Source organism: Leptonotus elevatus, chromosome 13 (assembly GCF_054856555.1).
Source record: "Leptonotus elevatus isolate MCC_2025b chromosome 13, RoL_Lele_1.0, whole genome shotgun sequence".
In the NCBI taxonomy this organism is placed as follows: domain Eukaryota; kingdom Metazoa; phylum Chordata; class Actinopteri; order Syngnathiformes; family Syngnathidae; genus Leptonotus; species Leptonotus elevatus.
Window position 1 is genome coordinate 20,309,584 of NC_141251.1, and position 16,367 is coordinate 20,325,950.

General features: G+C 35.8%; 1 protein-coding gene across 1 annotated transcript; it reads left to right on the forward strand.

Annotated features, from left to right (window-relative positions):
• Positions 1-9,092, forward strand: LOC147164146 (homeobox protein Hox-D9b-like). Its single transcript, XM_086093155.1, has 2 exons — positions 1-777; positions 4,493-9,092. Exons 1-2 carry the CDS (start codon positions 69-71, stop codon positions 4,735-4,737), a joined length of 954 nt encoding a protein of 317 aa, XP_085949281.1. The 5' UTR covers positions 1-68; the 3' UTR covers positions 4,738-9,092.
• The last annotated feature ends 7,275 nt before the right edge of the window (positions 9,093-16,367 follow it).

The following is a 16,367-nucleotide window of genomic DNA, read 5'->3' on the forward strand; positions in this document are numbered from 1 at the left end:
TATACTGACCCATCTAAGGTTTTACAGTCGCCTTTAAGTGTCTTTTTTATTGAAATAATAAAATAAACATGTCGCTAACAAATTATTATTCCATGATGGGGCTGCAGACTGAGGAGCCGTACGGTGCACATTTCCTCCCGGCAGGCTTGCAGGCGTCGACGGCCAACTGCGCAAAGCCAACCCGCGGCGGGGAGGAGGAGGAGGGGATCCCCGGCTCCCACATTCCGGATTTTGCCCACTTCCCCAACAAGCAAAGCGGCTTGAATGGCTTCTCCCCGTGGACGAACCCCCCTTCTGCCTCGTCACCCTCGTCCCCGCCGATGCAGGCCGCCCCGGGCGCGTCCATCACGGGGCTTTTCCACCCGCACCACCTCCTCGGCCACCACCACCACCAACAGCCGCCGCCGCCGCCGCACCTCCAGCCCCAGCAGCCTCCTTACTACGCGGAGCACCTCGCCCCAGCCACGGAGGGCCGCTTCGTCCGCTGCTGGGAGGGCCCCGGCCCTAACTCCGAGGGCAGCTTCGCCGCCTGCTTGCCCCAGGCGCAGGGCTGCCCCTCCAACTCGAGCCCGAGGTTCGAGGCGGTGAAGTCCGACAGCTCGCCGCCTCGGTCGCGCGGCAGCCCCGGGGACTCCAGCTTTGCCAGCCCGGGAGAGGTGGTGCTCGAGCGATTGGGGACGGCCGAGGAGCTCCGCCGAAAGCAGGAGCCCAAGAAGGAGGACGACGACGAGGACGAGGATGACACGAGGAAAGGCCAACCGGTGCAGCCTGACCCAGGTAAAGGCGCACGTCTGGAACCATATGCTCGAGTGAGTGGGCCCCAATAGTGTGTATGTGTGTGTGCAGGAATGTGGCCATATGTAAGGAAGTGTGTGTGAGAGGCTTTTATAGGCCTATAAACGTCCTCCGGGCCTCAACGACAATGTATAAAACTTTATTGTCCATTAAAATAATTAAAGCGAGACTTTTGCTGTTATTTAGCTCATTTGGCGCCATGCACGCCGCACAGGTGTGTTTATACGCTGCAGCTGCAGCTGCACTCGACGGACAATACATTAGGGACACCTGCACTATAACACAGCTGCATGCAGAATTGGACAAGTTGGAGTTTTTATTGAGTTAAACTGCTGTGATAGCTGTTACTTATCTTGTGATTACCTTATTTAACCACATGAGAGTGACAGAAAATTAGAAACAGACCCTATACTGCACAATATACGAATAATTCAACACATACACGAAGCATTACGACCTTTAAAAGGCGTGATTTGTGTGTACCTATAATAAAGTATATACATTACGTTTATAGGTACAGGAAATGTGTGGTAAATCAAATAATTAAATACAACATCCGCCGTGAACGGTGGTACATTAACAATAAATCAGATACTAAAAATAGTTTTGAGGGGGAAAAAATAATGTCTGCTGAAACATCCCTAACCCCGAAAAAAAGTCTTACCAAAAAAACGAGTGAAAATTTAAGTTGCATGATCAGTGAATAATACTACAAAAAATATACACACAAAAAAAATCTGAATAAAAGAAAATGAGTGAGAATTTTCTATAATCTAGGTCATACGAGTATAAGGGGAAACTACAAGAGTCTGTTTGATGTCCTTTTTTTTTTAAGTATGGACATTGGTTAAACACATTGAAATCATGTTTTACCAACATGACTATTTAATTTTGTGCAATATTCAGGTTTTGATTATTTGATTTCAATGCTGGCAACTTTGTGCTTACTTAAAAAAAAATTCCCCAATATAAACAATAAAGTTACAATGAAAAATTCATTTGAGGCATTTACATATAGTGTGTGTGTGTGTGTGTGTGTGTGTGTGTGTGTGTGTGTGTGTGTGTGTGTGTGTGTGTGTGTGTGTGTGTGTGTGTGTGTGTGTGTGTGTGTGTGTGTGTGTGTGTGTGTGTCAGTTATTCTGCTCAGTGAGGATTTTCCATCCTATTAATAAAATAAAAAAAAATGAATTAATGCAATTTAGTTGTCATTTAGCTATTAACAATGTATATCTCAGTACTTCAACACCATCACTATCATATATTCCAATGCATATAATGCTACTTTAAATATGTGCATGCGAAAAGAGTTTAGTTATTCAGTAAAAAAAATAAAAATAAATACATGCATAAACTAGATGTTATACTGTTTATCATAGAGTATTGCAGTGCATGAAAAAATGTTTGAAACGAGTAAAAAGTAAGTCCGAATTTCCGGGTCATCTAAGTGCTTTATTTCAAAAGATGATTTAAAAAAAAATTGAATTTAAAATATGTATACATTATGATGGTGTTAAGTAAGCTGTGCAAAAATAAAATGAAAACTATGCTTAAGTAGATTCCATAAGCCATGATGTTATAGTATTAAGTATGCCTGTGCATACAAGGTTGTAAAAAAGAGTGAAAAGTCAAGTCATTGAGTATTTTCTAGATCATCCCAATGTTGCATAAATGAATGGGTAGGAGTGACGACAAAAACAAACTGAATGAAAGCTGTTTTAAGAATCTATTATGACAATGCTATTCAAAAAGATTGAAAAGTCAGACAGGTCAGGGTGAATTTTCCAGGTCATCTTGATGCTAAATTAGAAAAAAAAAATCAAGAGGCTTTAAAAATAGCTGCGAGCGAGTGTGAAACACGAGCCTCATATATTCTTGTTGCTCTGATGTGATCCTGGAGGTCCAACACCAGCCGTAATTTTTAACCCCAGCTTCTCAGAGAAGGGAGGCACATAAAACACACAGCTCGGGATATCTCGATTTTCTTTTCTTAACAACCAAGGCCTGAGTGCTGCCAGAATCCGACCAGTTGGGATTTATAAGTGCATTTCTTACAAAACCTGACAATATGTTTTGGATTGTGGAAGCAGGGAGGGTGAACGGGAACATAAAAAGAAATAGATAAAAACATAATTGTGGCCTGATCTCCAATGAGCCAGCGGGTCATAAAATGTCCTTCCGGGGATTGTTTTGGGGAGATAGTCATTTTAGAATTGTCAATGAATAGGATGGGATGGTATGGGATTGGGGAGGGGAGGGTGGAACACAAGTTGGTGGATGTCTCAAAATTCTTTGGGCGCCTGTCATCAAATCTCCATATGCAAGCTGGAAAGATTTGTATTAACAATATTACACCTCAAACACATTGAATACTTCGCCCTGTGCTTGTTGTAGCACTTATGTCTATTTACTAACAAACATTTTTACACTGTTACTCTTGATGAGTTTGCGCTATCAGACTCCTTCTGATGTGCACACATTGCCACAAGAGGACAGTCTCATATTTACATACATATTTAAATGAAGATAGTCACAACTGCTCAGTAAATTGCAGTAATACTATATTAGTTGATTTTAACTATTGTTATGTAGTCGGAGGTATAAGATGACATTGATGCTAGATTCGGTAGCCTGTCCATCACATTTCACATTGCTTGTTAGCATTGAGAAAGTGTACTTTTGTAAATCAGTTGGTTTGGTTAAACAAGCAACAAGATTCTTCAAGATACATTAACATACATAAACATTACATAAATCTTTGATATATGGTCAGTTTTAAAGTAACTTCAATAAATATTGTGAAGCTCGTAAGTTGGGTCATTCTTAAGTAAAGGTGTTTTTCCAATTAGTCTTCCTAAATATGCTCAAGTTGTTCTGAAAATGTGGCGGTCAATTTGTTCTGAATGTATCGCAGTAGGCCATACACTATTTAAAAATGGTTAGAACATTCTATGTAAAATATAGGTAAATATAAAAAAGATGAAATTTCAGGTTTTTGTGGCATCATTTTGAATTTGCCTGTGTAGCTTGTCGGCCATTTTTGTGGAATGCATCATGGCAGACCTTTCCATTCTCATTCTTGTTATGCTCATTACAATTGTACTCAGGTCCATTTGCTAAAACACTTTTTGTAAGATTTCGACCCAGATTTTTATATTAATAAACCCAAAGTGCTTGGAGAACATGCTAATTTCTCAAATTTTTGTGTAAAAATTGGTGCACGGCAACCATTTAATCTGGACTGCGTGGTGGCAGGCCATGATCTATTTGTAAACTGATAGCATATTTTATGCCTAAAGTACTTCAAAATACTATAAAATAAGATTTTTAAGTATAAACATTACAAACTAAGTTAATCTAAGTAGTGAACCTCTTTAACGCAAACTATATTTTTTACTTCGTCATCCTGTTGCAGAATACTCTTTGGCTTGGTCTTTTTGTGAAGTCAGTAGTTTTTTGTTTTGTTTTTTTACACAAAAAAATACACAAAATGACATTTTTGAAGAGTTAGCTTGAGACGAATGTTATGCAAATACTATTCCCTAACCGTTTAAAAATCATGGTTAAGTATTGCCGCACAGTATGTCAACCATTTTAGTGATATATATATATATATATATATATGTCAAGCATCACTTTTGTTTTGAGGTGAAGTTCATACTTTGACTATTTTATCTTCTTTTTCTCCACCCCGCCGCAGCGAACCCGTCGGCCAGCTGGATCCACGCCAAGTCTACCCGCAAGAAGCGCTGCCCCTACACCAAGCACCAGACCCTGGAGCTAGAGAAGGAGTTCCTGTACAACATGTACCTGACCCGGGACCGGCGCCTGGAGGTGGCCAGACTCTTGAATCTGACCGAGCGTCAGGTGAAAATCTGGTTCCAGAACCGACGCATGAAGATGAAGAAGCTGATGATCCGGGAAAGGAGGAGTATCAATGAATAGGATGAGGGGATAAGGGTGTAACATAGGCTTGTGGACATCTTCTCAATAAACAAAAACAAAAACAGAAATTTTTGGAAGCTTCCCCTCGAACAACCAAGTGCAACCTGAATGGACATCACGGGACTTTGAAGTAACAAAAACATTGCAAAGACGTCCACACTGTGACACACTTAATCTCCATGTGAATGTATACGATATGTTTTGCTTCCCTCCCACTTGTCGGCATGTTCTTGTGAGAATTTAGTAGGATTTTGTACAAAAAAATTATTAAATTAGTAGCAATGTGTACATTTTTGGAGGGGTAATTTGAAAATGTGTATTAACGGATGTCTTAAAAATAATACACCCTAATTACTTTGAAATTGTGGTCAAATATTTCTGCGCATAATGCCACTTTTATGGAATGTTAGCGCTTAGCTTAACTTACACTTTTTGTACTAGATTCTTGCAACAATATGTCCAAAGTTCTCTGAAAATAATAGCAAATGAAATTTCACATTTTTGTGTGAGAACCAATTTGAAAAGTGTTGTTGTAAATGTAAGCTACCAAATTATGGCAGAGTGAGGATAAGCGGTTCAGATGAAGTTATTTTAGCATTCTTTATGCAGAATTTCGGCGATATTTGTGGAAAGTGACGAAAACATCACAGACTAAAATGGCCCCGTTGGCACCTTGCAAGAATTTAGTAGCATTTTGTACCCCAAAAAAATGCTGCAATTTTGAATTAACAACACTATGTGCTAACCACAGAATGTGGTGTACTTTTGTAGATTTGTAGACAATTTGTAGAAAATACCAGTGAAATTGTAGGGAATTACCTGCCATAAGTACTGAAATCATGGCAAAATATTGTCAAATATATGAGTCTGGCTTTTAAGCAAACCTATAACAAAGTGAGACAATGACGCACTAAAATGTGCATTTTGTAACCAAAGGTCCAAGTTTTTATTTTTTGTATTTATTTTTAAATTTCCTGTCAGCAGAATTTAGAATGTTGTGAGAATTTAGTTGGATTTTGTACCCCAAAAAATGCTATTTTATTGAGTGGAGTAGCGATGCATATAATTTACGTGGTTAACTTTGTGTATTATTTATTACTAAATTATCTTCAGAATGGTAGTGAATTATCTTTGTAAAATAATGCTTTACAATTTGTAGAAGACCCGTAAATGTTCTGGAAAAGTACCGGTAATAATTTAGTATCAAACTTACATTTTTTTGGTGAGGTAACTGAAAAATGAAAATAACTGAACTACTTAGAAATAGTGGTAAAATATTGTCATAAAATATTCCCAGTCAACACATTGGCCATTTATGTAGATTTTGGATGATTTCGACATTTTTGTTGAGCAAAATTGCATTGGTTAGCTGCTTTCCATTTACTAACAAACTTTCTGTAATATTTCCAATGAAATTCTTGTGCAAATACGAAAAACTATTTATAAAATTATAAATTGCAAATTTGGAATTAGCAAAAATAAATCCAAAGTGCTCATAAAATTTATGTATTCTGGTGAGATTTGGGATTTACCACCTAGCATGCCGGCTATTTTTGTGGAAAACCATTTTCATTAGTTAGCTCATTACAGTAGCACAAACTTTTTGTGCAAGTTCCAACTAAATTATTTTGATGTGTTGCCAAAGTTTTGTGATGCGTTACGACTTACGACAATATGCACAAAGTGTTCCGAAAATCTGGCAAAATTTGAAAGTTTTTGTGGCAAAATGTCAGACATTTTTTGTGGAATTTGTCTGGTTTTATGCGCATTAAGTAATGCTCATGTGCATTTGTAAATGGTGTTCAATTTTTTTGTATGATTTACAAATACACGTGTAGTTATATACAATAGGAAATGCACCCAAAGTGCATACAAATTCGGGAGGTGGGGGGGATGATTTGCACATATTGCTGGACAAATATTCCTTACATAATTTAGTGGTTACCTTTTTGTCAGATTTATGAATACATTCTGAAATTAAATCTTGCATGTAAAGTGATACATTGTAATTAGTAGATGTCAGGAAATACGATTTCAAATTATGATAAAACATTAGAATTCTGGTGCAGCATGTCAGACAAATTTATGGAATGTATTTTGCAATTTTTTTGCAGAAAGGAGCGGTTCAGGGGGAAAAAAAGTATCATGTCCTACTAAATTTTCATCATGACATGCAAACACCCATTTTTTTTTATGTGAAGTATTGTAATCAATAGAAAACTGAATGTAAAATGTTAGGAAATGATAGAGCACCATGTTGGACATCATCGCTTCTTGCACAAAATACTCGTCTAGGGCTTCAATTTTCATACAATTTCCTACTAAAATTCTCATTATGACATGTCACCCCCCAGTGATTTTGTAGTATTGTATTTAGTAGAAAACTTTGATGTGTTATATAAAATGTTAGCAAATAACAATTCAATCGTGTTTACACAAGCATAGTGACGCTCGTGTAACTCATTTCTGACATTTTCGTATAATTTTCTACTAAATTGCCCTCCGACGCGCCCCACGAGTGATCTCATGACTTGTCATGACCTGACATGTACAGTAAAGATGATTTATGTAAACATATAATACCTCACAGAAGGAACAACCAAAACACACTTTGACCTCACAAAAATAAGCCTGAAAAGATGCAAAATTTTGTCAAATTGAAATGATGGCTATTATTAAATTGTGAAATCTGTAAATATTGACCATTTTAAGTTAAATTAGATGACATTTGCATCGGTGGTAACTTTTTGGTTTAGAGATCAGAAAGCACATTGTTTCCATATTGCGTATAATTTATTCCTAAAAATGTTGCTTCAGCAGCCATCTTTGTTTTCATTGTCTGTTAAACTCTGCGTTTAATATGACAAATAGTTACTACGAGGGACAGTAGCATCACTTTTAATATGACGCTTTTCGACAACATGAGTTGTACCATAAGTGACTGACAGTCAAGCGACATGCGTACATAATGAGTCAGCAGTTAGCATGTGACTCTAACATATATAACGAGGAAACGGTTTTGTGTTCGTCACGCTAGCTAACCGCTGCTGTGTTGTTTTTGTAAACACAAAAGGTAACATTTTATAAACGTGCCCAAAAAGACACAATTCAATCAGACGTCGACACAAATGCAAATAGGCAACCGAGATGGAAACCACTTGACTGCGTTTGAGTAGCATTAGCATGTAGCGTCAGTTGCCGCGTTGTTTTTGTAAACACAAACGGTGCGATTTTATAAATGAGGCCAAACAGATATAATTTAATAGGACATCGACACAAATGTGAAGAGGCAACCTAGACGGAAAAGCACCTCACTGCGTTTGGTTAGCATTAGCTTGTGGCAGAGGGCTGGTGTTTTCCCAGCTAACTGCACATTAGCAAGTAAGACTAAATGTTTAAAATAAATTACATGAAACTTTAATCCTTAGTTGCTTACAGGTTAGAGGTCTAAAGATAGGATACAACCTTGACTGGTCGCCAGCCAATCGCAGGGTATATATATATAAATAGGCAAACAACCATTCACATGCACATTTCATTATGCTAGCTGGTTTTAGCTTTGGTGTCCGAAGATACACTTGTTGACTTTAACATGTATTCATTGTGTTTGTGAGAGAAGCTACACACAGGAGATACAGAACACACCCTGGACTGGTCGCCAGCCTATTACAGGTCACAATTCGACATTTGAGTCTTCAGTGATCCAGAGGCAGGCACTGTGAGGTAGATGTGCTAACCACTTGCCAACCATGCTAGCCTAAACAAAATTATATCAAATGTTATTGCTTAATTGTTGTGTTGACATTGTTACTATTATTTATTATAAAATCCACAAAAGAACCATTTTCTGCACCACTGACTGCGTCTTTGCTTAAGGCCAAACCACAAGCAAACCAAAGCGTTATTGACAAGCAAACTGTTTGTTTTGAAGCAAGCGCTTGCGGTTGCACAGCACAGTTTCCAATGAGCGAAGGTTTTCCGCCCTCGGACAGTGAAAAAGTTGTGACTATTCAATCAAAAGTGTTTTTTTTTAATGAACTGCATGTCTAATCCAACAGGCTTACGCGTTGTTGTCGTCATTGCATATTTGTTGTTATTCGCACATGAGCGTGCGCACACACTGTGGTTGCTAGGTGTCAGCTAACACAACAACACAAATTTTGAATGTTGCTGCTTCTTTTTTTTTCTACTTTTGGACACACAACTCAATACCACAGACAGTGTGTGAGTGTTCGGGGGAATGTCCGCCACACAACTGGAGCCCAGATGTCATGTATGCTCCCCTACCCATACACACACACACACACACACACACACACACACACACACACACACACACACACACACACACACACACACACAAACACACCCTCACACACACACACACCCTCACACACACACACACACACACTTTCTTTTATTAAATAAAATGCGCATTACAACCTCAATAGTGCATACGCATTATTAGTCTTTTTTTTCAACGATTCAAGGAATTCTGTTTGCTATTACACTATAATTTCATGGGTGCCCTTCGAAAGTCTTACCATTTCCCTCTCAGATACATGCCCCTGAATAACTTTTTCCGCAATATCTGCAAAATCAAAGAATGTACAGTACAGGACTCCAATCATCACTTTATATCAGTTGTTATGTTGTTGTTTTTCTTTTTATTATTAACAGTGCATAAGTTATTTTACACTTGCATGACAATTAGGATGAAGATAAGAGATGACGGTCAATAAATTTAAGACGGATGTATGTAATGTTATTGTATTTTACTATTAACGTGGTTGACTTATTTTCAAACTTGGATGAAATATGTAAAAAAAAAAAAAGGACAATTGTGTAAAAAATGACAATTATGTTAAAAAAGACTAATTAAAAAAAACTAGTTATGTAAAAGAAATTATAATTGTCGGACAAAATAATAATAATAATAATTAATAAATAAATGTTTTTTTTTATTACAATGTTGAAAATGACAAAAAAGCAACGTTAAAGTGAAAAATAATATAATAAATATATTTTTAAAGTGTTAAAAATAATTACTAACATTTAAAACATGTTTAGTGTTTTTGTTTTGACTTTCTTCATTTTGTAGTTTCATGTTACTATTTTTTTATGCATTTAGTGACCTTTTCATTGCACCTTTATTTATTTATTTATTTATTTATTCCCGTAAGACCGTTCTGTAGTAACTTAAAATTAATGCTTTTTTTTTATGCTCTGGGGGGATAGACTAATAAAAAAAATGATCAGTTTCTGTGTCCTATGTGTACGGGGAAAAAATCTGACAAAATATTCCCAAATTCCAAATATTGTCATTTAGAATAAATATCTTCAGAAATGGAGAAAAAGAAAAAAAATCTAATTCTAGGTCCAGCGTGTGGTTGTTGTGTCTCTTCATTTGCTTTTCCAGAGCTGTACTATATATACAGTGAGTGCGTTATGTGTTCCAGTGTATATTTATATTTATCTATGCATGCAATTTTTCCCTTTGCTTGTTTTGTCAAAATATGTGCAGCATCCTCCAAGCTCTTCACTGCACGCCTCCCGTTTATGGCCGCCATATAAAGTGCATCCTCCTGCAGGGTCATAAAGCAACAGCATGCATTTGGAGAATAAACGTGACTTTCCCCCACCCCCACCCCCACCCTCACCCCCACCCCCCACCAACCATCCTAAACACACACACAGAGAAAAGACATGTATTTTTCTTTTTCTTTTTTTAAAAAGAGGGAGAGCGACATACAGAGAGAAGAAGAAGCAATAAAGCAATTAAGGCCAGACAGTCTCGGTGACTATATGGTTTTATTGGACATCCTTTTCCTGCCTCGACTGCGTCTTGAAATGTTAAAGTCATTGTCTGAGGTGGGGGGGAGCCGACGGCCTCGAACCTCGGTGCAAAAGCGCCGCACCACAAAAGCGAAAAGAAAAAGAAACAAAGAACGAAAGCATTTGGTGTTTGTTTGCTCGTCAATTAACTGAAACAAGACAATACGAATTTTAGACACACAAAAAAATACTATAGTGACTCGCCGACTCATCACTTCGACATTTTGAAATTGCACTGCTAGATGTATTTAAAGACGTTCTTAATTGGACGTCCAATTTGCGTAACCGTGATTGCTTGATTTTGTTTGACGATTTTTGTTTAGGTATTTTCCTGCATTACATTTTTTACTTGCAGAGACAATCTTGCGTTTTTTCATGTGACCTCTTAAATGCACATTTAGGTTGTATTTTATTTTAATTTTCTACATTGTTTTGTTGTTGCAAGTGTAATTTGCCATTTTAAATATATGATTTCAATATATGAGCATTTATTTGCACAATTGAGTTTTTTCTTTACCTCTACTATATATTTTATGTAGCATATGCATATACTTATTTATTTATTTATTTTTGCCTATATGTCACTTTGTATTTTATGCACATTGAATTTGTTTGTTTGTTTGCTTTTTGTTGTTGTTGTTGTTTTGTTTTTTGCAACTCTTGCCATTTACATTTTTTAACGAAATACTTTTTGTGTCATTATTTTCGAATGTATTATTTCTTATTTTACTAGAATGAATATAAGAACACTTAATAACCACGTTAGCAAAAGCAATATGTAGCTAAAATGACATGTTTCTTTATTTATTTTTGTTGCGACAGAAAACCAGCCATAATCTTACTGTTATAAAGGAATAATAATAATAAAAACAACAACAACAATAATAATAATAATAATAATAATAATAATAATAATAATAATAATAATAATAATAATAATGATGATGATGATACAAAACACGGGATATATGCAGTCGCAAGTAAGATTGCGCTCCTTTCTTAACTGCTGAAAATGGGTGCAGTTAAAAATAAAATAAAAATACAAATCAAAGGTGCAAAAGAAGTCCCTTTCACCTTTTACTTGAATCAGAAAGATGAATTACATTTTAGAGGATCTCGTAAAAGGGAACACACACACACACACAATCGGAGTGTGCATTAATAGCAAGGCAGCACGGGAGCAGTTAAAGTGGTGAAGAAATGAAATAGAAAGTATGTAACGTTCAAGTTATTGCTCGTATAATGAAAAGTTGCCCCTGGTTCTACTTTGTGCTATCAGTCACGCACTAAACGAGTTATTATGTAACGTTACGCCCGGTTATTTCTTCTTTTTTTTATGTGAAGGGGAAAAGGGATACTTTTAAAAATTGAATTCCCATGTTAAGTTCCCACATAACCACAAAGACAAATAAGATGTTAAATTACGTTTAATACTCAGTCGTTGATGTTTGGAGGCTGGAAATTAGGCATTTGTAGTTGCATACTGTTTTCGCTAGGTGATGCTATTGTCTTTCATTAGCGATACAAGGTTGCTTGAGGTCACTAATGAAAGTGCAAAATAAAACCTCAAAATCGTCATTATTCTTTTCTTTTTTTCAACTGTTATAAACCTGAACTTATTTCCAGACTTGTTGTTTATCATTTGTTTTATTTTGCGGTTTTTATTCATTATTATTTTTGGTAAATCAATATATAATAATAATAATAATAATAATAATAATAATAATAATAATAATAATAATAATAATAATAATAATAATAATATGCCATTCACTGTTTAAGATGGATACCTCATATTTGATAACTAGCTATATGGGTAAGACAGCTCGATAATAGCTAGTTGATGGATGGATGAAGGATGGATAGTGATGTTGAACATAATCTACGAGTGTTGTTTCATTCTTTTTAAAATACTGAAATAAATAATAATTGGAATATTAATAATTATAATCATAATTGGAATTTTCCATAACTTGACACTGTTTTTTATTTATTTATTTATTTTATACTTCAAGTGTTTGAAATCTTATTGAGATTGCATAATATGTAGAAAATATTCGGCTATCGTATCATCTAATGTTGGAATGTTTATTTCAGCTAAGTGGGACCTAAATGTAATGTTTTTGCAGATGAAAGAAAATCTCACAAGACTGCAGCTCAGTAAGCATCAAAGATCAACAACAGTTATTTGTGATTTGCCTAATAGCGATCTTTAAAATTAATTATTAATTATTTAATTAATTAATGTATTTATGTATTTGTATTATTTTTTTATTTGTGTGTGTGTGTGTGTGTGTGTGTGTGTGTGTGTGTGTGTGTGTGTGTGTGTGTGTGTGTGTGTGTGTGTTGGGGGGAAGGTATATTATTTTGTTTAAAATCTTTCCTATTGGCTGATTTTCTGCCCTGACCCCAGCAATGCCTACTGTAAAAAAAAATAAAAAATAAAACATTGCTTTGGGGCCATCTTGGAGGAACATAAGCCCTACAGACCCGCATTTTTTCTGCTGGGCTTTTTTTTCTTTTACTTATTTGGACTCTTTTTCCCACATAAGAACAACATGAAAAAATATTTTGGGGTTATGTCGTGTTTTCAATTGTTATAGTGGACACCAGAACAGTATGGCTGTAACGTGTTGTAAATTTACCATGCTTATATGTAACAATTTTTAACATGAGCATCATGCAAATCAACTTTCAATTGTGATTGGCTACCTAGGATCAAATCATGAACTAGAAGTGTTGACATCATCCAAATTATGGGTTTTTATTGGTTTAGACATGCAAATATGTCATGTCCGCTGCAATCGTCTTGGTCCAATGATTTAGTCAGGTCATAGCTTTATCTAATAGAAAAAAGTGCTTTGCCGCCACCTTGTGACATCTCGCGGCAATTACAAACATCAGTGGGTGATGGTCTGCTACAAGTAGAAGTGTTCCTTATTTGCTGTAAAGCACTGATTAAGCATTTATTATTGTGAGATAAACACAATCAATTTTGAAAATATTGTCAGTTTTACAATGTTATATATCGTCAATTATGAAAAGGATATTCTTGACCTCTGAGTGCAACAGGAGGTCAGTGTTAAAATAATCTGTAAACACACACACATATGTATTTATTGTGTTTATTTAAAGATATGTCTGTGAGTGGGGAGGTGGCTTGTATGTGAAATGTTTTTAGGTTGTTGATGCTCTGCCGTCTTACTGCGTGTTGTATTTCTGCGGCGGCTGGAAGCAGGCCCACCAAACACCGAGCACTTAACAATACAGCATGAACTGTTAACGAAATAAATCAATCATAAACCTTTTCTTCATTCACACATATAATCCAGTTGGAATTTTATACTTTTATTTGAAATAAATAATATAAATTACGCCCAATTTCCCAGAAAGTAAGGTGAAGGTGAGACTAATCCTTCTGAAAATGTCGACGTGGCCTATTGAAAGCGAAACGTTTACTGTATGTCAAAATGACATTTTAATTAATGTATTTCGTTTCAGGCTACATTTAAAAGTTATCAAAAAATATTTGATATTTAGTAGCACACACTTTGCAACTACGACGGAATCAATATTCAAGGTATAATAGTTTATAGGGCGATTAAAAAAAACGTCATGTTTTTTTGGTGCTTTTTTTTGTGTTTGTTTTTGCCATGCACTTATTGAACTCCTTGAGGCTCAAATAACTGTGTTTTGGGTAGTACAAAGAAAAAAAACAATAAACAGAGACACACGCGGGCGCGCGCACACACACACGCACTGACACAAGATGAGTGTACTATGTCATAAAAACGCAAGCAGTAACCATAGCAACGTGCTAAATAACTAAAAAGAAGGTGCAGAGTAAAAAAAAACGTTAAATAAATAAATTGCACGTCGACTGTCAATTCTTGCCACATTGTTATTATTGTTGTTGATGTTGTTGTTTGTAAATATTGCATGAATTAAATCGGTACATCGATTTTGAAGTATATATATATTTATATACATAAATATATATAGATACATATAGTCAACAACACAAATGATGGTATAATAAGATCACGCCACAACATGTGTTTACCACATTATTCTCCATGTTCTTATTATTTATTAAAATACCACCTGACACTGCACTGCGTATTTCCCTTTGCAGTGGACCTCTGCATGAACACCACCGCTGAATACTAATAGATACATACTCAGAAATACAAGAAGCTATGTGGTAGACAGGAAATAAATAGCACAAAATAAACACTACACACACACACACAAAGTGAGGCCAAATGAAGTGCAACATTGTCATTAATTGGTTGGCACCTTTTTCTTAACACGTCCTGTGATGTGTTTATAAATACATGACAAATACAATTTAAGTTTGTTGCTAAAAAGGTCGTTTTCTTTTAATTAGATGGCAAATGCGCTATATTGTAATGATCGCTAAACGATCATGGGCTTCTCAACATATTTTAAGTTTTAATCATAGTTTAGTTTATTATTTTTTTGTCTGTTTTTAGTAACAAAATCATATAGAACCATATAATGATTCTTTACTGTCGTCAAGTTTGTCTCATATTTTTTTAAGGCTGCCTTTTGTTGTCTTTCAGTGGTTGGATGAATCCCTTTTCTAGAACAGTAACATATATATATATATATATGCTAACCAACGATAAAATAATACCTATTAAAAAAATGTATATTAAAAAAATACATAAGCAAAACATAACAAAGAATACAAGAAATAGGCGCATTGAAATCGCATTAAAAATAAATAAAATAAAAACGTAAAAAAAAAATCAAAGCGATCGACGTTTATAGCGAAACCAAACAAATATCCATGTGCTAAGTAATAATAATAATAATAATAATAATAATAATAATAATAATAATAATAATAATAATAATACACATATATTAGTATACTTTTAATTTATTTTAAAGGTTGTCTTATTTTTGATCACCTAAATAATAATAATAATAATAATAATAATAACAATAAAAACAGCTTCAACAAAACTGCTGTCTTATAGAGAAACATTGAAATTAGAGAAACTCGTGCTAATCCACACATTTAGCGAATAATAAGGCACATTATGACGTTCCGAATGTCATACCCCCCACCCTCCGACTTTCCAAGATGGATCCTCGTCGCTTCCTCGCAAGTGCAGCTGCCACAAATCACAGCCCAAAAATTCCCCTCACGCCTTCTGCTGCCGCTGTCTTTTTATTTTTTTATTTATTTTTTTACGATCACGCGCCTGCCGCCATTGGCCACTTCCGCTCACGTGACCGACCACGTCCCCCACTCTTGCTTGCGTTCCTTCCCGCCGCGTGTGTAGACGCGCCGCCGCCTCGTCTCACGCACGGTAAAGACTGCTCTCTTTTCACACTCACACACCCCCTCACTTCCTTTCCGCGTTTTTTCCCCGTGTATTTCTGCACATTTCGTTTGATTCTTAACTTATAGTTTGACACTCAATTACGTCATACGTCGTGCAAATTGCTGCAAGCTGAAATCGTCTGTTTTTTGTTTTAGGATGCTGACGTGCAACATGCGGGATGATCACATCAGTAGGTAGGCTACTCTTGCAATATTTTCATGATAAATATCATGTTACTATTTGAAAGCTCTGTATGATATTTTTACTAAATAATTTCTCAGAGCTCGAAGCGACTTGGACGTGCATTTATTTCTTTTAATTTACTTTGTGTGCATATTTGACGACCATAAACGGACATGTAAGAATGAATTGTAAAATATGGTGACGTCAAGATGAGGAGGGGCAAAGAGTTGCAACGAAGTTTCAGTGCTGACT